At 37.6% G+C, this 26,588-nt stretch overlaps 1 protein-coding gene and 1 long non-coding RNA gene across 8 annotated transcripts in view; one reads left to right on the top strand and one right to left on the bottom strand.

Moving 5' to 3' along the window:
- LOC140665399 (uncharacterized) overlaps window positions 1–26,588 on the bottom strand; it is a 397,969-nt gene that overhangs the window by 259,870 nt on the left and 111,511 nt on the right. The window lies entirely within an intron of this gene.
- LOC140665391 (neural cell adhesion molecule 1) overlaps window positions 1–26,588 on the top strand; it is a 100,697-nt gene that overhangs the window by 66,959 nt on the left and 7,150 nt on the right. The window contains exons 3-9 of the mRNA XM_072891478.1: window positions 1,007–1,218; window positions 1,825–2,142; window positions 8,932–9,086; window positions 12,434–12,709; window positions 13,003–13,162; window positions 15,790–16,124; window positions 17,741–18,107. Of these exons, the coding sequence (XP_072747579.1) occupies window positions 1,007–1,218; window positions 1,825–2,142; window positions 8,932–9,086; window positions 12,434–12,709; window positions 13,003–13,162; window positions 15,790–16,124; window positions 17,741–18,107 (1,823 nt within the window). The remainder of the gene's footprint in view (window positions 1–1,006; window positions 1,219–1,824; window positions 2,143–8,931; window positions 9,087–12,433; window positions 12,710–13,002; window positions 13,163–15,789; window positions 16,125–17,740; window positions 18,108–26,588) is intronic.

The raw sequence follows: 26,588 nt of genomic DNA, 5'->3' as shown, positions 1-26,588 counted from the left end.
CTCTCTCTCTCTCTCTTTCTCTATCTTTCTCCTTTGTCTCGAGTTACCTCTCTTCTTTCCGTCCCACGCGCGCGAACCCTCTTATATATCCTCCGACCGTCCCTCTAATCCGTCTGCTTTTGTTCCCGTCCTTGCTCTCATCCGTGGATGCTTAATATGCAATCACGCACCGAAAACGGCTCCCATGTGATCCCCATGTATATAGACGTGGCCCATCCGACTACTAGTCTCCAATTGTAGTTTCGCGAATGGTTTTCTAGCAAAGCCGATTGTGATAAGAACACATGTGTTTGAATCCCGCGAATGAAAAACAATACAGATTCCAAATTTAATCTTTCAGACTACCATTTGAATTTATAATATTAAATTCATGTACGTTTGCAAAAGCCTTGTGCATGTAATTAAATAAAAAAAAAAGTTGAATCTAGAAATCTCATTAAATTTCATATATCATTGTAATGAATTACACTCAAATTAATTACAATTGTGCAAATTATATTAATTATAATTTTATCATAATTATAATTTTAGTATCATGATATTTAATTTTGTAACCGACCAAGATATCTTGAAACAATAAGAAATCTTGTTATATATGTAATCATTTACTATTTAGGGAATATGTTCATCATTTATGGTAACTATAATTAATTTAATCATGACAAGCTTTCAATAATAACGTCAGTATAGCCGTTTCAATTGACTGCAATTACATCGCAAATTACGTAATTAAACTGGCACAGTTTTTGATACGAATAACGAGCAAAGCGGTAATTACCTACGATAAATTGACTCTTATTACGAATATTCTACCGAAACATTCTAGTATTTTATATTAGCGAAAAACACTGAAATTTCATATTATATAATATAGAACCGTATAATTAATAATGCAGCATATATATTAATAATACACTCACATAATATTCATACATTATAATAATTCGCAGAGCAAATGTGCAATCGTTACAGGTCGAGTACAGGAAAGCTAATCGATTTGTTGCAGCTTTGACGTACGCGGTCGCCGGCAATTCAGCGACGCCCGCCTTTGGTCGTCGCCCTCGGCATTGGGACCAAGAGCTTTTTTTATCACGGCGACGAATCCAGCTCATCTCAGTATCGACCGGCTGCAGAGCACGGACGAAGGGATCTATCGGTGCCGGGTGGACTTCAGAAACTCGCCGACGCGGAAACAAAAGATGAACTTAACCGTTATAGGTGAGCGCATTGTATCGTGGTGAAACTCAATCAACCCGGCGATCACGCAACAATTAAAGTCGGTCCTTTTGATCAGGGGCGGTTTAATAGAGGTCGCGTCAAAGTATCGGAGCAAGAAGCACCCCCGAGAGCGAGCGCTTTTCACACACACATACACATACATACATGTCTATTAACGTGTATACACAACACGTAATTAAACGACATTAAATATATATATATATATATAGACGTACAATTCGTCAGACGATGCGTAAAGTTGGCGCGTTTGTGGTCTGTATATACATTTGCTCTCGATACATTTCGTGGGCGTTGACTTATGAACTCAGTGCTTTCCGGCGCATAAATTAATCCCGGCGTAAGCCGCGCGGTTTGCTCCGCAAACTGAGAGCTCCACCGCGGTAATATACTATACTTCCATACTATGACCTGTTTTGGGGCCCATTATAACAGTTAATTCTGCTACAACCGAGCCAAAGTTCTCTCCCGGATTCCACCGCATCGACCGCATACGCATCTCTCCGCGTTGACTGTCGCTTCGCTTCGCTTGACAAACGATCGATTAACATCCGCGTTGGATTCTAACGACGCATGCTGTTCGCACAGTGCCTCCGTCGAAGCTGATGATATTGGACGAGGCGATGAAGAACGTCCGGACCTTTGAGGACGCGTACAACGAGGGAAGCGACGTGAACCTGATTTGCGAGGTTCGTGGCGGCAAACCACCGCCGAAGCTGACGTGGTATCTCGACAACACCGTGATAGACGAGTCCTATCAGTACAACACGGAGACCGGGATAACGGTTAACCACTTGGCGTATCCGAAAATTGGGCGACAGCATCTCAAGGCGAGGCTGATCTGTCAAGCCAGCAACACAAACTTGGTACCACCGCAAACCAAGCTGCTCGTCCTCAACGTGAATCGTAAGTCAATTAACAATCCTGTGTATTTTATCTTTTAGCCATTTTTTTTTTTTTCATAATAAGTATTTATCCGCGGTGAAAATGGGTTTTAATGAAGGTAATTGTTAATTTTTAGTTTTCATCTTTCGTCTCTTTTGAGGTTTGTACACGACCCAATTTCGCGCGGTATTAAATATCGCGTTTACGCATGTCGTCACAACAACGTAATTCTAATTTACAATGTTATGACAATGCGACATTTGCTTTTCATAGTGGCATGTATTAACCAAATGATTCAGTGCGTCGTGTAAAAATGGGTCTCCACGGACTTCGTCCGGTGCATGTAATATTTTCGCTCAGCATCACGCGAGGTCGGTAATAATTGCGTTTACATAAATACTGTATGTCCGAAATAGTATTTTTACATAACCAAGAGAGAGAGAGAGAGAGAGAGTGAATAAAGAGAGGTAGGTTTCAACTGTGTAATAAGCGAGGACTTTGGCGCTGAGTCAGCATGTCGATCACTTTGTTCGCGCAAAAAGGCACCTTTTGGTGACAGTTAAAATGAACTACCGATTACCTTAATGTACATCCATAGTGAATGACGATCAAAAAATGCTCTACTTATGCGACTCACTTTGTCAATCTCTGTAATGTTGCATGCTTGTGCAATGCAGTTTTTTAGCTTGTTTTTTTTTCATGGGTATAGCCATTTATCAAACAGATGGCGTATCTAGTTCAATTCGTTAAAAATAAAAACAAAAAACAAGATATTTCAAAATCGAAAAAACCATGAATGTGAAATTTGTTAGCATTATTCCCTCAAGCACTATATATAATTAATACAGTGATATTCCGAAATGAGATAACACTGCGAAGTACGAAAATATAGTTTACATTATACGTAAATCATTGTAATTATCGTTATTTTTATATAATGTTTTTGCTTTCGATAGTTATCTCGCGGCAAGTATGGCAAATTATTGTTTACCTTTCCTCATATTTTGCTATATACAGCACAGTCGTTAAACGTAAACGTGCCCGGTGGACGTAAAGTGCTGGATATACGTAGTTCCATGTAACCATTAATGTAAGTACGCAATTATCGCGTGCATAACGAGGTACGAGAGTTCTCCATTTGCGCGTTGTGGTAAACGTGAAACTATACCGACAAGTTGATGCGTTTTGCGAAAGAAAAACATTTAACCCACGTACTTCCGCGTATTTTTCTAAGGATGCTATCTCTCTGAATGAATGTTTATTTTCATTTCATGAAAACGGCACAAATATCACAATAACTTTCATAATAATGTCGTTGATCCTTAGTACAATGTACGTCACAAGTGAAAGCATGCAGATTATAATTCAGTTTTCGAGACAACAGAAAAATTTCGTTTATCACGTTAAAAATCTCTCGCCCGTTGACTTATCACCTTCAAGAATATTCAAGTAACGTATCTGTCGACAGAATCTGACGTCGTTAACAGGAAAATTCGATGTGTACTATTTGCTCCGCGATCAATGTTTTAGACAGTTCTTACAGCTACCTATACCTGCCCATCAAGGAAATCGCTTCAACGGTCACAAGACGATATGCACCGAAGGCCTTTTCACGTGGGTCCTAGTCACGTGGGCCAAAGTATTCACGTGCTGAACCTATTAGTCGTCCGGCCGAGATTAACCGATAGAGATAACGGTAACGCCTCTCGTAAGACGGATCAGTGAATCGCGTGCCTCTTTCGGCCCGCGCAGCTTCGATTTCGTGTTTCCTCGTCAGTACTTGGCGTGCGACAGCGCGTCCATGTCGAGTGTTGTGTTGTTGCCGGGAACCGGGGTCGATAGATGTGACGAGAACGTCCGCGGCTCTCTGTGCACGCGTGTGCGTGCGTGCGCGCGTCTGCGGGCGCGTTAATCGCCCCCACACGCGGAGGGAGGGTAAGAAGGTACTCGACGCGCCAAGATATCGCATAAGTGGCGACTGGTGAGGGGGTTCGACTTGTAACGACCCACTAACGTCGTTTCAGATGGCGGGAAACGGGAAGGGTGGGAAGAAAATGTTCGAACCTGCGGGAGGCGATAACGTTAATGTAAACACGCGTGAAAGCATTAGTACTTGACGTAGCTGCAAGAGGCGTTAATTCGTGGCCGATTGATCTCGCCGATCGCACGTTACAGACGTGCGTGCATGCACAGAACCACCGTTGAGGGAGACGCGTCGCGATCCGCGGCGATATAAATGTTACGATGCACGTCAGCTCTGTTTAATGGCGTAGTTTTAATAGTGATATTAAAAATGATATCAAATAGAAACATTGATCGCACATGTTAATTTTATTAGAAATTCATCTTTAATCTATACTGCCTTTTTTTGCGTTGCATTAAAGATTACAAGTCTTTGTTTATCTAAACGTAATATTGTGCTATCAAAACTGCAATAGTTAAAAGTTTTTGCCTATTCTTGTGTGAATTTTACCAACTGACACATAAAAAATCAATCGTATACGATGTATATAAATTGTTGTTCCTTCTACTTTTACATAAATGACTTTTATAAAATGACTTTGATTGCTTCTATTCAAAGGAATTGAATATATTAAAGCCTGTCATAACTATGCGAGATGATAGTTTGCAAACAACTATGTGATCCTATACCAGCAATATATAACTGGATAGTACAGTAGAGTAGCACGAGCATACTCTCGTATGCGAATAATTTCGTACACCCGTTCCCGCGGGTGATGCCTATTAATTCATACATTGCGATGCGCGTCGAATTCGTTCGATAGACCAAATAATAATAAGCATGCATGCCCACGTTCCCGCGTGCTCGAATGCGTATCAATTCATTCTTAATTGCTACCGCATAAATCACGTTGAAATTTTAGTGGAAAATTAAATAGCTTTGAACAATGAATTATATCATTCACCATGATTTAACTCTTCGCGTCTCTATATCAATTGGGCAATTCCGTCTAATTCTAAAGATTAGAAACAAATGCGTTTTGTAAAAATTTACAATAATCTTTTAAAATTAAAAAGAAATAATTTTTTAGATAAAGAGAACGAGAGAAAACGTGTATAATAATATAAAGTCAATTAAAGACTAACAATAAGTAATTGTAATTTCTTGACATTTTACAATATCGCGCTATAGCAACACTTGATCGGTAAGAATGTGAAAAATATTAACGTAAGCGAGCACGAAATGCGTGACGGGGAGCTTTTCGAGTGACCTGCTATGTCTGCATCGTAGCATGCAAATTGTGCGCTTTGTTCATAAATTTTTTGCAAGAGCGAAACACATAAATGGCGAAGCGTATTCGCGTGGTGCCCAGATTTATGACACCCGAGAATTAAAGTCGACATCAATGTTTGTAACCAACGGCTCGCTAGACTTGTCAATTGCGCTAATTTGCATCCGGTCGTGCGCACATACCGGCACGCATGCATCCACGCACATCAAGCACGCATCTTCACGCGCGACGTTCATTCGTACCCGGTCATGCGCGCCGGGACCGTTCACTGGATAATAATTAATAATCTCGTGTCTCACTCTTCCTCCCTTTTCCTTCCCCCTCTCCCCTCTTCCCCTTCTCCGTACGGTGTTCCTATGGCGCGCTGAACATCATCGTCATTCATCGGGGAAGGGAGGGAAGAGGAGGGTCTTTATCTCGACTCGGTTTCCTCGATAAGATCGAGAAATTTCTCTTCGCTGAGAGCCATGTGCTTTTCGTCGACGGCTTCTACGAGGCATTGATTTCGGTCGAGAGTCGCGGCGCGCTTTTTGGAGCAGGTAGCTCCCGTTCGGGTGGCCGCCTGGAAATAAATGGGAAGGTGCGAAGAGCGCCGGGTTTGATAAGTGCACCGGCTGAGCCGGGGGGCGTCGACTCGTTCAACCAGGGAATTATTCGAACAAGCGATAACGCTACGGTAAACACGCGTGAAACCATTAAGGCTCGACCTGCGAGCGAACGTTAATTCACGAGATGGTTGTTCGCCGATGGTTGTACGCAGCAGCGCGTCGATAATACACGAGTAAAGCTTGATGGATACGCATTACGGTTGATGATAAAACGAGAGTTGGATTCTACGTATATAGAAATATGAAAAAGGGACAACTTTCTTCGCATTCTCCATTATATTGACGATATATGAGGTCGATCGAACTGCTGAATTTCAAACTTATTGTCAGTGCTGTATTTTTATCGGGATTTTAAAAAATGAGAGTACGTCGAATGTATAATTCAATATATTTTTTTCTCTTTTCTTATTATCGTATTTATCTCATTTCAAACGTAGATAATCGAGAATTAAGCTAACAAGCTATCTCATGAAAACACTGGAAGCAAGCGTGTGAACATGACATCTAACACTGTTAAATTAGAGTGCAATTTATCAAAGCTGTCGACAATTGCTGAATTACAAATCACGATAGAACCGCAGTGTCTAAGATTTGATTCTACTAATATCCTACTGATTGTGAGAATCAATGATTTCTGATTCCTTCAAGCCAATAATATATCGGAATTTTATGATCTTGCTCTCTTATTAAATATATATATATATATATATATATATATATATATATATATATATATATATAATCTTTTCGGCTCATTTATCGAAAAACGTAGGATGTGATGCGTCCATCGATATAACAAGCACTATCGGATATTCATATGTATGTCAAACCGATCCCTTGAGCGAAACTAAACTATCTTCGAATGTGATCGCGTTATCGATATGCTTTAATTAAATGCTAATTTTTGAACAAAGTGTCGCCAATATACGAGAAACGTATACCTTTAAAACGGATAATACTAATTCTTCATTGCGTCTGCACAGCAAAATAATTTTCAAGGCGTTCTGGTTTGCGCTATTAAACCGAATTCAAATATAAATCCTTGACCATCGGATTAGTAAATGCGAAAGTTAATTATTCGAATGAATGAAACTTCTTCCTACAAGTGCAAATATATGGTCAGAGCAACGCAAGGACCATCGAATCCGTTTCGTAGATATTACGTATGTGCATGTAATATGTGTATGTGAGCGAGTGCGAATGTCAGGAAGAGGGCACAGGGCGAAACGGAGGAACCAATTTCAGAGAAGTGGCTACCAACTAATGGCAATTAGGGGTTGTATGAGTGGCTGGCCGTGGCGGCGCATAAGCGTGCGTTGGAATTTACGAGAACGACCGCGCGGCACCAACGTAATATTACAGATAGCTTTATCATTTGCGATCAATACGGATATCAAATAATACGTATCAAATAATCACGTGTGGCCAAAATACATTATCATTTCTGTAAACTTACATGAAGTAGGTTTTTCATATTAATATGTCAGACATAATATATTTATATATTATTCGTTATCATTGGACATTAGGGTCAGGGGTGAATCTACACGAAAAGTAATGACATTTAAGACTCGATGATAATTATCATTTCAGCAATGGTCGAGACATTACTTGAAATATATTCATTTCCAACATAATGTATTATTTTTTTTATTCAAACTCGCGTGTTTCTTAGATCAATACAGTCGTAGCATTTAAATGTAAAAACATTGAATGAAATTTCTAAATCACCGTTGCATGAAATATAGGTTGGAAAGAGAATAAAATTGATATCGGAAACAGATATTGGTCATCTAGGGAGAGAGAGAAAGAGAAAATACAATTGCATTTTAGTATTGAGACTTTAATTCTATCAGAAAACGTATTATTTCATATCGTTTTAGTATCAAGATCGTTGAAACTATTTCGAATACAACAGATCGTAGATGTTCCAGCGAAAACGGATATTAAAATAACAACTAGGAAGTACAAAAAGAGTTAGTGATTGAGGTATTAATTACGAAAAAATAACTGTGGACGAGTTATATGATCGAATTTTATGTAACAAGAACAGAGTATTTTATAAACGTACAATATGTCAGTAGCGTAAAGGATGGAGGATGAACGATAAGAGCAACTTGTGCTATTTCAAACAGTACGTTCGTCTTTTCGAGAATCTCGTACAACGAATGTAAACGACACAAGATACGATTCTCTCTCTCTCTCTTACGGCTTTGAGAATTAAACAATTAAAATTTATCATTGTATCGCGCGAAGAACAGGATTTTAATCGCGACTGACGAATGAGCAACTCCACGACGATCCTCTTTAATTCCTTTTGTAGTTCGCGAAGCGAATGTAGTCGTTCATTCAGTTTACCGGGTAACGAAATTTCGGAATGATTTTATACGAATACGTTTCTCCGTAGCTTCCTATAGAATTAACACTCCGATATCGCCGTTATTCCGACCGTTTAATCTCATTCCTGGATTTTTCCCGGCACAAAACTGAGCACGAATGCTTTTGTAGTAATAGAAAGCTGTTTCACGATTTCATTCGCTAGGGAACTTTGAAGTAGTAGCGATTCGCGCATAAAGTTGATTAAATTAATGTCCGGCATCGCGGAAACTTGGCTATATACACTGTGCTGAGCGATATAACTTTATTTATGTTTGCAGTGGGCATCTTTTTGAATAACACAATAGAGAAAGGAAAAACATGGAGATTATAAAAAATATATCTCTCATATTATATATAAATAAACAATATAAGAATATTTATATTTATTTTTTTCTTTTCATAAAAGCAAAACGCATCACTATAGACAATAAATGTAAATTATTCTTTCGTCAAGACAGACTTTTCTGCATGTTCAATATTGTAAAATCTCGTTTTTCTTAAATTTAAAAAGAGACTAAAAAAATTGTATATATTCTATATGTGAAAATTATTACATTTTACTGTTACAGTAAAACCGTTGGTAGTTCAAATCTTGACGAAGGAAACGCGAGTTTCAGCCGACAAAAATTATGATGTGGAGTGTCGTACGAGCGGTTCACGGCCAGAAGCAGTAATCACATGGTGGAAAGCAAACAGGTCTATCAACAGGAAGATGGCTCAATCCGTAAGTCTAATATATATTGCATATATCTCTCGTATGTGATAAAATTGCTATGAAAAACTAAAATATAGGTCATCACTTAAAAAAAAACGCGCGCTACACTTCTTAAATGCAAAAGGAAAAAAAAGTTTTTTAAAAGTTCAAATTCAGTTTGAAAATGTCAAATGTCAGCACTTGGTTTGTAATTTTTTGGCGAGCAAAGTAAATTTATAATACTGTTATAAAATCATGCAACTAAAATCAAGATGAGTGAATTTGATATTTTTCGATATAATTTTTTTTCTCCTTATTCTATAACACTTTATTTATAACACTCTCTTTTTCTCTCTCTTACTGTATTACAAAATTATTTTTTTCAATGTATTAATTTCTGCCGCAAACTATATATTTAATCGAATCAACATTGTAATAATATGTAAAATAGACTGATGTTATGCTGAAAATTAAAATACGTATATATTTTATGAACGAATGAAGAATGTTATCTTTGACTGGAAAAACGATAAAAATACTGTATGCAAAAGAATATAGGTTGACGCACGACTCGTTGAGTATTCAAGTTTGAAAAAATGACGCCGAGTGTTTTTATCGAGACGTCGCGTCGGTCGGATGTGAGTATTCTCGTATCGTATGGAAGGAAACCTGAAAACGGTTAGCGTCGCTGAAATGCGCTACACAATTTGAAGGAAAATTCTTAAAATCGACGTCCCGCAACTTGCCGCAGTTTACGACGATTCGTGCGGAAGTTAGGACGATGCAGTTATTTCGTTTTTCTTGCGGACGACTTTTCGTACGTTTTCCTTTTCCCTTCGTACGTTGCTTCATCCTCAATCCCCGACACCTTCTTTCGCAACGACAGAGAAAGAGTATGAAAGTTCGCGATCCAGTGGATCTTTACTTGATAAACTTTTTCAAGGTTTAACTTTCTTTTCCCATTTTTGATACACGCGGCACGTAAAAGTCCGTCCATCGCTTGTACCACGAAATGTTTCAGTAATGCTTGGGAACGTTAAATTTTTAAAATGTCTCACCAGGTATAACTGTCTCCATCTTACTTCAAGAGGCAACTTAGTCGTTAATTACTTGGTGTGTTCTATATAAATATTCCACGAGTTTTGTTTTTTCACATAAAAATTTATCATATATCGATTGTATTGTGACATTTCAATAAATTATGCTTCAATCGTATTGTATCAATCGTAAATTCATTGAAATACATGGTTCTTGTTATCCCTTTTCAATTAATATATAACATATCGCGAGTCAGTTATCAGAGTTAACAATTTAAATGTTAAATAAAACACTCATTGGTATCATTGAATGATACAATATTTGTAATGCATTCCACGTTTTCATGATGTTACGGTGTTTAATAATTATGTATAAATATTAGAACAACATGTAGATCGATATTAGAGTTGCGATTGATTCTCAATAATGAAAAGATAGTTGATAATTTAGCCATTTATACTGTTATTATTTAACTGTGTAGCGTAATATAAGATATATTCCGAAGAAAATATGATTTTATGTTGTACGCACGGGATTGTTAATAATATAATAATCTAAATTATTCATATATATATATATATAATGTCGCGTTTTATTTTATGTAAAGCAGAAGAGTTCAGAATACATCTATTAAAATAGTTTAAAATTTTAACCATTGTCATTGTACATACATATTACACACACGCAGTATAAAACGTTAATTTCACTGTATGTAAAAACACATTAAATAAGCTTCGCTGATGAAAGTGTTCAACATTTTCGCATATCAGGATTTTACGATGACAGAGCGACATTACCGTTTTATGCTTATTCCACATATTTTTACTATGCCATTATTTTATCCGCAGGCAAAAATGTTTGAAGTACTTATGACAGCCATTACCGTATACATGATGACATCGAAATATTTCATAAAAAGTTGTATTATGAATTTTTGCCTGCTGTTACATGGATAAATACATTTGTTTAACGAGAAATTTTTTTTCAATACATTCCCAATTGAAAATCCTAAATAAATTCTGAAAAATGAACGACGCGTGGATGTTAATAGAAAAATTCATTTTTTACCTTTCGATTTTATGAATAAGTTGTGATACTGAGAGATCAATATTTGCATCCGTTTTTTGCAGATTTTTTTGTTTTTCGCTGTATATGTTTATACTTCAGAATCGCAATTTTTTTGCAGAAGCGTCGAAAAATAATCAAGATATTATATCATTCGTACATAGGGAGATTTTATTCGCGCAAAATCGATTAAGTAAATCTTATTTCGTCACGTATGCGAGAATTTTCTTAGAAAGTAGAACTAAAATATATACCGTGCTAGTAATATTCGACCGACGTATGCGAACAGTGTGACCGTAACGTCACTCTACGTACGATCTACCTCTGCACCATATATCGATGCCCGTGTGTTGGACTGTCCAGAGGGTTTTATCAGGAAATTCGATCGCGTAGCACACCGAGGTGCACTGAAAGTGCAACGCAGCGAAGCTTACAAAAAAAAATGCAAGAGAGACAGAAAAAGCGAAAAAGAAAAAGCGAAAAAGAAAAAGAGAAAAAGAGCGAGTAAGAGAAAGAGAGAGAGAGAGAGAGAGAGAGAGAGAGAGAGAGAGAGAGAGAGAGAGAGAGAGAGAGAGAGGCAGCAAAAGCCACATTCATCCTGACGAACCATTACTTCCATTCATCGTATTCGCGATACTGATGCGGATACGTGGCTTTTCCGATATATATGCCCGGTGGTGCTATCATTAAAATGACATCGTGAAAGCGGGAGGGACACAGGCCGTGATGGAGAGAGGAAAGCGTCAACGATGTGACCCGCGTGTCCTGGTCCCTTCATCCTCCATTTCCCGTCGTTGCTCTAAGCATCATAAATCTTGAAAAACCGTTAATCCCGGCGCTCTTTTATTTCGGCATCACTTCGGTCTAACAGCTTTCAACGATGTTAAATTAATATTAGCAGCAAACGCGCGTGACGCCCGGTGAAAAATGAAACGGCACTTTTAACACCGGAAATGAGAAATATTCAAATTACGTATGTTATTTACAAATCGTGCAAAGATGGCAGAGTATGTTAATGTGCTAATTAGTTTACGCGATTTAACAGGTCGCGTGCGATTACGTTGATTGCGCACAAACTTTAGATTTTTAATCGGTATATAAAATATATGCGTTATCAAAAATCATTACGTACAGAAAGAAGTTGATTCTTAAATCGGTAAATTTAAATTCGATTTATTCGGATAAATTAATAAGTCAATATATTCGATTTTGTATTAAATCAAAATAATCGATTCCAAAATCATATAAATATATGCATTTTTATTTAATTACAGTATTCGCTCGAGAACAATCAAAGTTTGAGTATCCTCAGCTTCGTGCCAACTATAGAGGACGATGGTAAATACTTGACTTGCCGCGCGGAAAATCCTGCTATACCTGACAGCGCTCTGGAGGATAAATGGCGACTCGACGTACAATACCAGCCTGTGGTCAACCTAAGGATGGGCGAAACGTTAAATCCAGATGACATCAAAGAAGGAGACGACGTGTACTTTGAGTGTATAGTACGGGCGAATCCAAAGGTGTACAAGCTTGCCTGGTTCAAGGACGTAAGTAACACACTCTCGCGTGTCTATCATGACACCCAAAGAAACATTTTCATGGTATATTTGCCGTTTTATTGTACACCCGTACCGTTCTGCTCTTCTGTCGGTTTATGCAAATTTAATTACTTCTCCATTAAATAATTCGCGCATATATTATTTCGCGTAGTTTTTCACTGCACAGTTTCCATTAATGCGCGAGCATTTTTTGAAATTACATTATAATTGCAATTAAGGTACTATTATTACACTCGTACCTACCATATTATACTCTATCACAAAATTGTACATGTTTACAGGGTAAAGAATTAAAGAATAATTCAACGGCGGGTGTAGTCCTCAGCGATCACTCTTTGGTCCTCCAAGGATTGACACGTTACTCCGCCGGCGATTACACCTGTCTTGCGGCGAACAGCGAAGGAAAGACCGCCAGTAATCCAGTATCTCTTCAGATAATGTGTAAGTCGCAAGCAGTTGTAATACTTGTATAATTAATAGACGAATTATCACGCTCGAAAATTGACCCAGGTAAACAATATCCCTCTAATAGCATTAGAGCGTATGTCTCTCATAACGGGGGCATCGATTCCCCAATTTCCCTCTCACAGCTACGATCCCTCGATAATTACTTAATCGATGGTAAGCAACTCCGCAATGTGAACAGAGGCAAGCACAGCGAGGCGTTTGTCGAACGCACGAGAAACGAACTCGACGATTAAGCCGGGGGATGGGACGGGAAAACGACGAAGGATAAAGGGGCAAGCACGGGAGATAGGGTGTATAGTTTTCTGTGAAACACGGAACGCGGGTTATTCTATTAGAATGGTCGGTGCCCCTGGTGCCATGGCGTATCTGCATCTTGTAAATGACCTAAGAGGGAAGGAAGGACTGCGATGCATATTCAGTGTATGTAAAGCGTAGCTGAATATTCATGTGTGGGTGAACGCAGACTGGCAATGTGCTAAGCTAGGCCGGAGTAGACGTACGGCAGGGCGTACGTAACTCAAAGAGACTGCGCGAAATCCGTTTCGATATTTTAAATCAGTCACGTTCTGAGCCGATGACGTCGATCTCATATCCGTGCGGGACTTTAAACAAATATATGTACGTCACGTAGAGTATAGTATTATAAAATTGCCAAGTCGTGTCATGAGATGCGAAAGAGTCTCCCTCACTTATTCCAGATATTTTTATATCATTTTCGTTTAATTTGATCTGCATCGCATGTCGATTGCGCGATAAATTTATGACTTGATTGTAAGATGTAATAAAATACTTTTGTCAATAATATTTTAATATATAGACACATCTTGAGAAAAATTATTATATCTAATAATTTTGGTAAATTTTAAAACGCATAATTTAATATAATTTAAAAAAGACAAAATTTAAGAAAGATAAATTTTCTGCAACTTTTATTTTATATAAGAGCTTATTTTGTATAAGATAGTAAGATCTGTGGATTCCGTTCTAAACAACAAACTGTTTGCAATGCAAATCGTGTAAGTACGGGAAGCTTTTTGGTCAACACACATTTGATTTACAAATTTAGAAGTTTGCTAATATCTATTGTTATACGTACGGGTTAGAGTTAGAGTATATTTAAATCTTAATTATTCTAAATCTCTAATGAATCAAGTAAATTTAAATTTACACACACTCTACTTTACAATAGACAATTATATCGCACATATAAAATTCTATTATTATAAAAAGTAATTTCTTTATCAGTTTTATATGTATTGATGTATTTTTTTTAGTTTATTTTTAAAGTACTTCAATTGGTAGAATTGATAAATAGAACAGAGAACGGAACATTGATTGTTGCTTACTGAATAGTTAACGAATACACGCGATTCGACTTTCTAGGGTTTCGAACATTTATTATGAAACATCTAATTTGTTTTTGTTAGAATGGAGAAAAGAAGAAAGGGTAGTCGTTGAATGTTTTACGGGCAAGACAGACTTTGTGTGACTCGACAAATTTGTCTGCTTATCCTGGAGAAATTGCGAAATTATTCAAGTTGTACTTTTCTTGGAAACATATACCAGCGTAAAAATACAATATTATTCCTCGTCACATTTTCCTAAATCATTCAGGTTAATGAAATAGCGAATTTTCATACAAATTTTATTTTACGAATAAAGGGTAAATGAAACAGGATGGGTGTAAAAAAGAGGATGTTTAAAGAAAATAAACGACCCGACCATATTTCAAATGATTTATAAAAGAATCACAAAATATACCGAGAGAGAAAAGGTTTAAGAAAACATGTTGTGACATTTCGCGAAACTATTTTTGCTTTAGAATATGTCGCAATAAACACAAGTAGAAGAGATCAACCTGATTTCTCATAGAAACAATGAACTTTACAGAAACCGATCGTTATTCCAAAGTGTATATATAAGATATCTTCCTTCAGAGTAAACAGACGTACCCATCCGAGTGATATAGCGTAACTCTGCTACAGCATCTCCCCAACTTCTCATCTTCGCAATTAATTTAGTACCGCGTAGACTGTATCAAATTGCAACCAGACAGTCTCTCTATCCGTGATTCCCAGCCTTCGGTCGTAAATCATCACTCCAGCCGTGTGGGACTTCCGCATGTCATAGCCTATCGCAAATACCGATGTCAAGGGAATTTCCTATTAGACTATCGATCGACCGTTGCAGCGAGCTGAACGTTGCCGAGCTGCTTCTTCTTCCGTTTGACACCCGCGGATCTCGCTGGGATATCGACGGCGCGCGCGAGCATCAAATACCGGTACAATGTATACCGGAACGTCGAATATCCATTTAAATCGCCGCTAGTATTATTTCACGACAAGAACAGAATGTTGATTGATTTACGGTTGTACGTATGGTTGTGTGCAACGCTGGGGAAACATAAATTAATCAGAATCGCTTTTTATGCTTATCATCGGACAATGAAATTTCTCGGGGCAGAAGAACGTAGCGACTGCATATACTTTGTTATACATTAATCTTGACAAGCGGGCCATAAATCATTCCTATATACTTCAAACTTTGCGCTACTCTATCGTAGAGAGGCCACTATTGGCAAAGTACGACTTTGTTTGCAGATGCGCCGGTGTGCAAGGAGGGCAAGAGCGAGGTGGTAGTAGGCGCTTTAAAACAGGAAACCGTGTCGTTAGTCTGCTCCGTAGAGAGCCATCCGGCGCCGGTGACTTTCCATTGGACATTCAATAATTCCGGCGAACTTGTCGAGGTACCGCACTCGCGTTATTCTCATGTATCGGCGCCCGGCACACCATCCGTCGCGGACAACCTGAAAGAGTACCAACAGTTTCACGGGTCCAGACTCAACTACACACCAGCCACGGAAATGGATTACGGTACGGTGGCATGCTGGGCGAGCAATCAGGTTGGCAAGCAACGAACACCCTGCCTCTTTCAGGCAAGTACTTTTCCACCTGTGCCTTTTCGCTTCTTTACGTACGCCATTTCCGACGTGTCATTCAGAATTTTGTACTCTCAGCTTTTTAACGCGCACGTGTTACCGAATGCCGAATTCATGCGACGTGATAGATGCCTTTATTGAAATATACGAGATAAATTTTTCTACATCACTATATTATGTATATTTTTTGTCACCAATTTCAAATTGATCCAATGAAACTTTCAATGCATTAATAATTTTTACGTAATTAACGTTAAAAATGAAAGATTTTTTTGCAAAATATATTTCACGAGGTAAATATAGAATCAAGTTATATTCTTGAATTAAATTCAAATTTGAGTCATATTTTTAAATTAATTTAAAATAAATTTCAACAGACGTTTAAAATTTATGAGACTCAATTGCAAGGAGAGAGAAATATATAATTCATTATATTAAAAAATCATTATCAATTTATCAGTGAAATCATTATCACATTTTGGCAAGTTATTAAAATTCGGAAAAAAAATCTTATGTTTATTTTATTTTCATGAAATTTATGGAACACGTTACAACTAATCGGAGACAGAATACATCATATTGTTGCGTAGAACAAATTTCGAAATTTATTACAGTAAAGAGATTACATTAGTCTATTTATACCCATGCTAAAGAGAATTTTTCAATTGTACATACATAGATTTCACTAACATTTTGCACGAATTTCATTTATAAAACTGTAACATTTTTTTACGCGACAAAGTAATTTATTTCTTTATTATAAAATAACATCTCTCTCTCTCTTATGAATAAGTAATGTTTCATTTTTCATCAAATATATTTTAGAGCGTTCTATAAAAATATTTTGTATGAAGATTTTTTTATCTTTGGGTAGTATTCTTTATGCGAAAGAGAGACAGAGAGAGAGAGAGAGAGAGAGAAAGAGAGAACTGTATAATCTTCTTGACAGATTGCTTAGCATGTCGTAAAAGAAAAATTCTATTCGTGATCGCGAGAAGTGATTTTATCCATTCGTCGTAATATCGAAATTTATTTCAATCTGATATCAAGAAGTCCTTGATTGATAGGACTGAAACACGGAGGTCTCGATCAGCGCGGTAACGATTCTTAGCCCCGTGCCGATCTGATAGTTAACCATCCTCATGCTGCACTCTTCAAATATTCCGGTATTTACATGACGTACGTCATGTTGCCAGTTATTTCCTTCATAAATTTTACACATTGTATACCCTGGCATTACTATGCTCCATACATTTTCATTTTGATCGATCGATCTCGAGTATCTACAAAGAATGCAGGAGCTGCCTTCTTTGATGGTACAAACTGTGTTCGTATTTGACATGCATATGAGAATCTTCCAACGTGTGTAAAGTCGTTTACTGCCACTGTAAGATAGATCGATCGGTTTTTATAAGACTATGATAAAAGAATGTGCAATGTATAAATGTTTAAACTTTAAACACTTTGTTAAATTATGTATGCAGCGATAATATAAAAATGTAACATTTAACAACTAAACTAAAAAGTTCCTATTCGGATAAATAGCAAATATATTTTACTAACGCAAATATATTTTATCTCACATAAATATATTTAACGTGTGCTTGTTTCAGGTTATAGCCGCAGGTCGTCCGTATGCTCTTCACAATTGTAGCGCCACGGAGATGTCGGCGCCCCTGGATATGGAAGAACTCGGTACGAAATCGGGAACAGGACTGATGGTCCGATGTCTGGAAGGCTACGACGGCGGTCTTCCGATATACAGTTATCAGCTCGAGGTCGTGGCTGACGAGGACGAAAGCCCGATTCTACTAAATAAAACCGTACCGGCAAATCCCAACGGGCCGACTTTCGAAGTCGCGGGACTAACCACAGGAAAAAGCTATCGACTTTTTCTCTATGCAATTAATGCGAAAGGAAGAAGCGAGCCCGCCATTCTCGAGCCGGTAACCTTGAAGGGTGTTGCTATGTACACGACTGGTGAGTACATTTAATTTCCCAAAGACATTTTTCTATTAATGAGACTTGAAAATTTTTACGAATTTTAAGAACTTTATTGTTTTTTTTTTGTTGTTGCGATATGTATTGTGATGAAAAACTCGGAATATCACATTATATATTACCGATAAAAAAATTTTATTTTATTTAAATAATTATTGATTGCAAGAAAATATTTTAAACTTCCAAATCATAAAATAATTCTATGAATTTTGATAATTTTACGTAACTATTGCAAAAATATGTTATGTTATATATGAAACATGTTCTAAGTTTGAGAAAAATTATAAAACGTTTTTTCACATAATTTAGCAGTAATTATTCTCGTTATTTTCGTTAGCAATAATTATTACATATAAGTAGAAAAAAGAACGCGATCTTAAGGTAAAAATGATTCGAACAAAATTGCACAAATAAATATAAAGTTACTGGATGAAAAAATCAAATAGAAATATAAATTTGCGTTGCAGTATTCGTTACATACGTTTTTTTATTATTATATATGCTCTTCATTATATTCAAGTTTTTTATATTAAAAATATGTTCGCGCGCACTATCCTTTGTTGTAGAAAAAACTTACGGCTCGTTAATTGCCTCATGCACATGGCGCAAAATGCGAGTTTACAAATTTTTTACATAAATAGATCTCTTGTTAATAGCGGGAAATGAAAGAGTTGTATTTGTCAGCCGAACCAGTTTCCTTTCTCAACTTCCTACATTTACGCGTCGATCTCGTTCGTTGCTGCAACAATAACAGTCACGCTACAGTTTTTTTTTTGTCGGGTACCGCTGAAAAACCGAACGGACGTGCTCTCTGAAAAATGACGCGGACCGGTCGGGAAAAAACGCTGAATTTCGCTTTTGACGGTCCATTAGCGCGCGTGTACGGACGCAGGGCGCGTATAGTGCCTATTATACTCTTGATAGACGTCGCAAGGACGGCGGATATGATCGTAATTTCACAAATACTGCGAGCGGACGCGCCAGTATTGCAATTAGTCGGTTAACCGCCCCCGTAGTCTCCTCGCCGTAGTCTCCACGACAGGCTCACACTGTGGTCGGCGATGTTGTGAGCCGGTATCGGGATAGGTGAACGCGGAGAGGGTGAGTTCTATCGACGAGTGGAGGTGGAAGCGACTACTGCCAGTAGCTAGAGCTTGTAATGCTGAACGCAGCACAACGCAACCGCAGGTATCGGACTCTGCGGACCTTGCAATTAACAAAACAGATTACTCTCAATCAACGAACACCTATACCCTGCTTCGGTGAATGCGACGTGACAGTTTCACTGGCTTTCTGCAACTCTCCATGCGATTCCATGGGGAAATAGCAAGCAGAGTGCGTCCTGCATTGATATACGTCGAGTTGAGTTACCAGTCAGACTTCTTACTTTGAGCTGTGTGTATGTGTGTATATGAATCAAAGAAACTCGAAAATAATAAAACGAAGAAAGCAAGTTTGTTTAACGAAAGAGAGATAAACTTGTAAAATATTTATTTTTATAAAATAACAAAAATTATTTAAACGACTCGCATGTAAGGAGATCTCAGCACGTTATAAGAAAAAATTAATGTTGCTTGTTTCATTGAGAGTACGAACTTTTTTCAATTACGTAATAAACATAATCATGGAATATTATAATATTATTCTCTATGTAATCTTTTACGGTGGATTGAATTTGAATCGACTTTATCTTACGATTAATTGAAATTAAATTAAGTTTGAAAATATATATTCAAGAGCTGATAAATATATTTATTAGAGGAAATAGCTATTCGTTGTCAAGAAAGTCTTTTTACTTTCACGTAGCTGTAAAGGGGAAACGTTCCTTGACGCTTCGGTATATTTTCCTATAATATTGGTAGCGTTAAACCACGTTGCAAACTTGAAAGGCATCAACTCAAAGAATTCATCGTCTGAGCGCTTGTTCGTGCTGTCGCTTGTCGACACGAAAAAGCCAAAACGCAAGAACGTAATCGCCGTCTTGATCGATGTGCTACAGACTGCATTACATACCAAAAATTGCTAGAAGGTTGGCGTGTTCGAATTTAGCTGCAACGATCGGAAACTAACTTCCGTTCCTTTATAATACGCGAAAGCAAAAGGTTGTTTCGCGCGCGCATGTTTCAGCGAATATCCTGATCTGAGAACGAATACTTACGGTAAATCCTGCATTAGCGTGAAAAAAATTAGTGCATGTCAAACGATCGGGGAGTGTAACGTTTGCGCAGTTATCCCGATTGACGATACTTTGATCATTCCTTTTCCATTCACGGCGAATGTTTGATTATAATGGACTTTATCCAGCTTTCCGACAACGTAATAGAAAGTCATTGGTAACATACGATCGCGGGTCAACACGAGGTTAATTCAGTTTACCACCGATTTCCAACACCGCCGACCACATAGTCCCACCACCCTCACATCTCTCTCCGCACCATCCCCTCATCATCGTCGTCGTCGTCGTCATCCTTCACCATTCACCATCGGGTGCGACCCTCCTTATTCTCGGCCTCCTTCCTTCCTTCCTTCCTTCTTCGCTAATTCCGACACGCCTGACTTTGCACACTGCCTCTCTGTGTGCGAGGGTGGCGAGGTGCAAATATTGATTTGACGACCGTAACCGCGCGGCGCTGATTTGCCCGAATGGCGACCCCGTCTACAAACCATCGAAGCCAATTTGCGGGCTCTCTTTGTATTGTTCCCGTCTAGTATTGTCCTATAAAGCGCCGCAGGGGTCCGTTAGCGACAGAAGGCACTGTCAGTCTTTGTGCTGCGTTTTTTCACGTCCGCGTTTGCTTATTCTGATCCTCCCTAGACTAATATTCTGCTTTATTATTTCGATCTCTCGCACAAAAGAAATATATAACATTACTTATTTCTATGGATTTATCATTAAATTATAATATTAATTGTGTGTTATGTTAAATTTTAATATTAATATATTTTCAATAAACACTACTCTGTTGAAATTTTTTAACAACATTAAGAATACAACATTGGGAGAGAATGATTTTATTAACGTTATAGGTATTGAATCACACAAAAGTTTGATATGAAAACAAATGAAATTATATCATTTCTATTTTATAGAGAATCGAGGTGAATCTCCACTTTACACTCTTCTTACTTATAACATTCCGGAACAAATGCTTCCCTTTTCCTTCACTCCAACAAATCGTTACGGTTTGCGGGGAGAGATTTTCCATGAAATGTTTTTGCGTACCTTACCGGTATCTCTTGTAAGGAAAACAAAAACTGGCTACGAGCGAACGAAACGCTAGTCGGTAACGATACCGACACACCAAGAAGAAGATATGATTCAAGTCGAGAAGTTTCTCTCGCCACTGCACGGGAGTGAGAAAAACGGTAACTCGACACGGCACGCCACGGTGGCGCAAGAAAACGAACACGAGGGGTAAAAGCGGTAAGGCAAGCCGGCGTGGCTAAGACAAGTAGGAAGAAAATTGTAGCAGACTCTTTTGCGCATCCTCTATTTCGTAATCTTTCATTGAACGTGAACCGGCTGATCCATTAGGAAAATTAAACGGATGGCGAATATTCTTGCTCGCCCACGCGAGAACGTGTCCTCGACTTAAACACGACCTGCGGCGTGAAATAAAAAAAATGCGAAAGACCTCTTTCTTTTACCGCTATCTTTCTCGAACGCTAATGTCCTACGGAAGAAGAGACCCCGACGGATGAAAAGGCGGATAAGAAACAAGAGACAGAAACGAGATATGGAGAATGAAAAGAGAACATAATGGAAGAGAGGATTCTTGGTTGCTAGGGGCGATACGCAAATGTTCTTGTTGGAAACTCCATTCGCATATATAAGTCGCGCGTAACTATCTAAAAAGGATTACCAGAATTAATCCTAAAAGTTTCGCATCGAACGAGGGGGTGCGAGAAATAATGCGATAAGAGTTATGCAAGGTATTAGATATATTACAAGTTGCGAGTTCGCTCTCGTTTATATTCGACACCAAGAGCTTTAAATATAGACACCGTCTTAGAGGAAAGTGGAACGTAATTATCCGGAAAGAAGGGATAATACTTGCAACACGCTTGGCTCCCGTTGAACTGAAGGAAAAGAAATGAGCGTACCTTAGAAACCAGATTCTTTTCGCAAATCGATCGGGAATTCTAGCTCAAGGTTCTCAAGGCCCTCAAGGTCTTGTAAAAGTTCCTTCGGCGTTTTCGCTCGCGGTACAGTCGGTTGTTTGGCCCCGGGGCTACCACGTGGACGGTCTCAGAATGCAATTCTTTCGAAATTGCTTTCGGGCTTTCATGGGATTGCTTCGATTTGGAACGAATTACTTCACCCGTTCTCGAAAAGCGGCTCACTCGCCTTCTCTTTTTCAGCTCGCGAAGAACTTGCTCCGCGAAATCCTGCTTCCGAACTCCGTTCACGCAGAGGCAGTCTCTGATTTTCTCGCTTGTCTCGCTCCGTTACCGCAGTTTTATTGTCGAATACGTGAATGATGAAGAGAAAACGAGAAACTAGTCGTTACAAAAAGAGGTACCAAGTGGTTCGATTTATCGCGCTACGATTGACATTGTTTTCATACGTGCAACAGGCCGTACATCTTCGCGGAGGACACGACACGATCCAACGACAAGATAAACGGAAACGTCAATATTAACTCTTTTTCCCTCTCGCTGCAGTGGCCTGAGATACGTCGATGCTTATACAGCGGATTGCTGACGGGCGATATTTCAAAACGTTACGAGAAAGTTGTTTCCGCGAGCGTGTTCGAAAAATTTGATAGCGCGCGTAATATATTTTACAATGCATCTGTACCTATATACTTTTGCTTAAATCTTTCGCAAAAGTAATATCTCTTTTTCTCAGCTACAAAAAAGATAATTTCATTAATTATTGTCAGATAAAAGCCAAGATAATTTTCGATAAAACTGCGCGTTTACATATATGATGATTAAACTATTTCGATGTGATTTCGCTAAATAATGAAATGAAAGAAAAGAAATAACAAATTGACAGAAACACAAATACAGCTACAAATTTATAAAATATTTATATCTTATATATACATATATTTTATATTTTATATATTTTTTCTTTATATTATACGTTTTATATATATTATATATATTGCGTATTACTACGAAGCGAGGAAAAAAATTTCTAATCATTAACGAGAATTTTAAGACATTTGATTTCCAGGCAAATTACAAAATTGCATTAAAATAATGAACAAAATATAAAACAAAAACAACCTTTTTCGCATCGTTTTTAGCATTTTAAATTTTCGGTATAATTGTATACACGATGGTGCATTCAGGCGCGGTTTATTTTGCATTCAACACCGTACTACTATACAGTTGAATTGAAATAGATATATAAATATAAATATAAAATAAATAAATAAATATATATATATATATATATATATATATATATATATATATATCTTGACGTTATATTGAAGATTTTATTTCAAACTGATGTCATACTCGCGCAAGAATTTTAAGTGGAGCCGTTCCTTTTTATTAACAAGAGAGAGGACAGTTCTTTGCAGCGTCAGATGTCAACTAATAATACCTGAATTCAACGCGCTGCGAGAGTTTGCTTTCTCTGGCAGTCTGCTGACAGATTTTTTGAATGACCGGTAGCACACTGTTCCTTAACACGAGCATACACAACAACGTCAAGTGGCTCAAAGAATTCCTCCTGACGCTGTTCTCTGGCGTCGTCGAGTTCGCTCCTGCCTTATTTACGCAGGTAAGACAAAGTGCATAGTCAACACGACGCGCGGCAAAAGAGCAGCTTGAGTGCATTAAAATCCTGTTTAAGGCAAACAATTGCGCGCGCGGATACCTACTCCTTCTCTCTTTAATCCTTCAACCGTGTGACACGAGTTATTATAATAATTACGCCAAGTTCTATGAGGAAGCAGACGAATATTTTTCATAAAGCTTCAGTGTATTCTTTTCTTCATCTTATGTTTTCATTATCTTATTCTTCTCTCTCGTCAGTAATTTATATTTTATCCGAATAAACGTCCGATCCAACATCACTAATTACGTTGGAATCTTTTTTTTATTCAAACGCAAGAAAGCTGTTATCTGTCGTAACTTGCATAAAAATAGAAAATGCAACTCGGCGTCGCCGTTTTTCTTCGTCCTTGTAATATTATATCTACTTTTACCATTTTTCGTCGCGATCGGGCAACTCTTCCCTGTAAATGCATCGGCGCGGCCCTGCAATTTCACACTGGAAAAAGTTTAATTACTCCCGGTGCCGGGGACATATCCTGGTGTAAACATACTGTCCGCGCGTCGGTTGTACAAGCAGGAGACAGGCAGCTCTGCTCTCGACTAAATTCTTTCATGAAGGGAACGCAGCAAAGCCGAGACGTAATGTCCGCATTCACTTGCTCGCCGGATGTCATTCCGCTTACTTTCTCTCTCTCTTTTCCTCTTTCTCTTTCTCTCTTCTTTCGTTTTTTTTTTTTTTTTTTTTTTCTTTACTTTTGCAGTCCGCGAGACGGAGTTTAAATTGGTCCGCTTTCCGCCGGCAATCAAAGTCTAATCAAACTTTAACGAGTATCACGAATGCTCCCTGGATACCCGTCAAACCGAGAATTCCAGCTACCTTTTGTCTTCTGCAGGACTGCGGATAACAACAGATTTACGATTCTTTTAAAAATTTCAACGACGCCGACGGTGGCCGAACTAAGAGGCGATACATCGAGATTACATCAGCCGCTTCTTTTCGGTCTTTCTTGCGTGTGCGACCGGTTTGCACGAATTTTATTAGCTTATCTCGATCAACGATTCGATGATCTTCTTTTTTCAGTCTTTAATGGATTGGATTATTTAATTAGCTCCAAACTATTGTTATCGTATATTAATCGAGTCATTCAAACGTTCCACTTCTCAGATTTTATTATGGACATTTTCTTATAGCACCGTACAATCTTTTATTTCTTATTAACAAACTTCGGTCGTTATGTTTTCGGGATGAAATTTTATATATTAATGCCATGCGTCTTAAACGTCTTTTTCTAGCGAGCTCTTAAGAAGCGCCTCTCTTGAATACATCCTTTCGCTCACTAACATTTGCATAATGGACTTTTGCCGAGAATTTATTCGCTCGCAATTTACGCAAGCACACAACGCTTTTGACGAATATATCGTTGGAATTGTTAATTCCAAATACCAATTTATTCCGACAAACAATTGGAATTCGAATTCAGAATACACTAATATTACGTGTAATGTATACTATCTGTTTCAATTTAACTGAATAGTAGTACGATGTTGAATGCAAAATAAACCGAGCGTGAATACACCATCGTGTGTACAATTATACCAAAAATTTAAAATGCTAAAAACGATGCGAAAAAGGTTGTTTTTGTTCTTGTATTTTTTCCGTTATTTTAATTATTTTAATGCAGTTTTGTAATTCGTGGAAATCAAATGTCTTAAAATTCTTGTTAATGATACATTTTTTCGTCGCTTCGTAGTAATACGCAATATTCACGAGAAACAACCATTAACCGAGCCCAAAATACATAAAATATAATTTGCTCGAAAGAAAGCATTAATTTAATAAGCGGATGCGTATAATACAAACCAGTTTCTTTTTATATATAATTTTGTTACTATATTATGAGATTACTTTCAAGAATAAAAATTTTGGTTTTGTAATATTGTAATTACATACCACGTGCGTTTTATCTAATAATATATACATTAGAAATTTATAAATTATAACAGAAATGCATTTGTTATATGATTAAATTATTATATATTTCCAATCTGTCAAGACTTTGTCTTTAGCATCTATAGATTATTCTTTGTTCAAATATATTATTATTAAAGTACAAAAATATATTATTAGTAGTATTTATGTCCACATCTAAAACTTTCAATAATCCATGATTAATAGACGTGCAATTTATTCACGATATTAAGGTAATTATGTTGAAAAAATGTATTTATTGCCGCCTCGTGCTAACTGCAACTGCAAACAACAAATCGGAAACATCAAAGTTATAGCCTGTACTTGCAGTCTAGGAGCGATCTCGTTTACACCATTTCATTTCTTTGAGATTCTGAATGGGCCGCGGTCGGTTTTAAAGCGCTAAACGAGCTTTAAAAGGCGCATCGCTGCCATCTTTTCGTGTTTTTAACTAAGCTGCGAGCTCGTCGCTTCAGAAATTACCGCTCGTTTAAGCTTTAGTTATCGCATGTAATGTAATAACAGAAAGTGTGGGTAACTTGTATTCATAATATTCGCCATTATTAATATAGCTATTGCACCAAGATAAAACGACAATAACGTATTTTGATAATGCACGAATGCGAACTATTGCATTAATTATAATTTCTCGCGGTATTGTGCATTTTAGCAGATAAACTATATTATACTCTAAAGGCTTATATTTGAAATGATAACTTGTATAGAATGCACGGTTTCGACTGAAGGAAACT

Source organism: Anoplolepis gracilipes, chromosome 4 (genome assembly GCF_047496725.1).
Source record: "Anoplolepis gracilipes chromosome 4, ASM4749672v1, whole genome shotgun sequence".
In the NCBI taxonomy this organism is placed as follows: Eukaryota; Metazoa; Arthropoda; class Insecta; order Hymenoptera; family Formicidae; genus Anoplolepis; species Anoplolepis gracilipes.
Note: the sequence above shows the minus strand (reverse complement) of the source record. Positions and strands in the feature narration are given on the sequence as shown.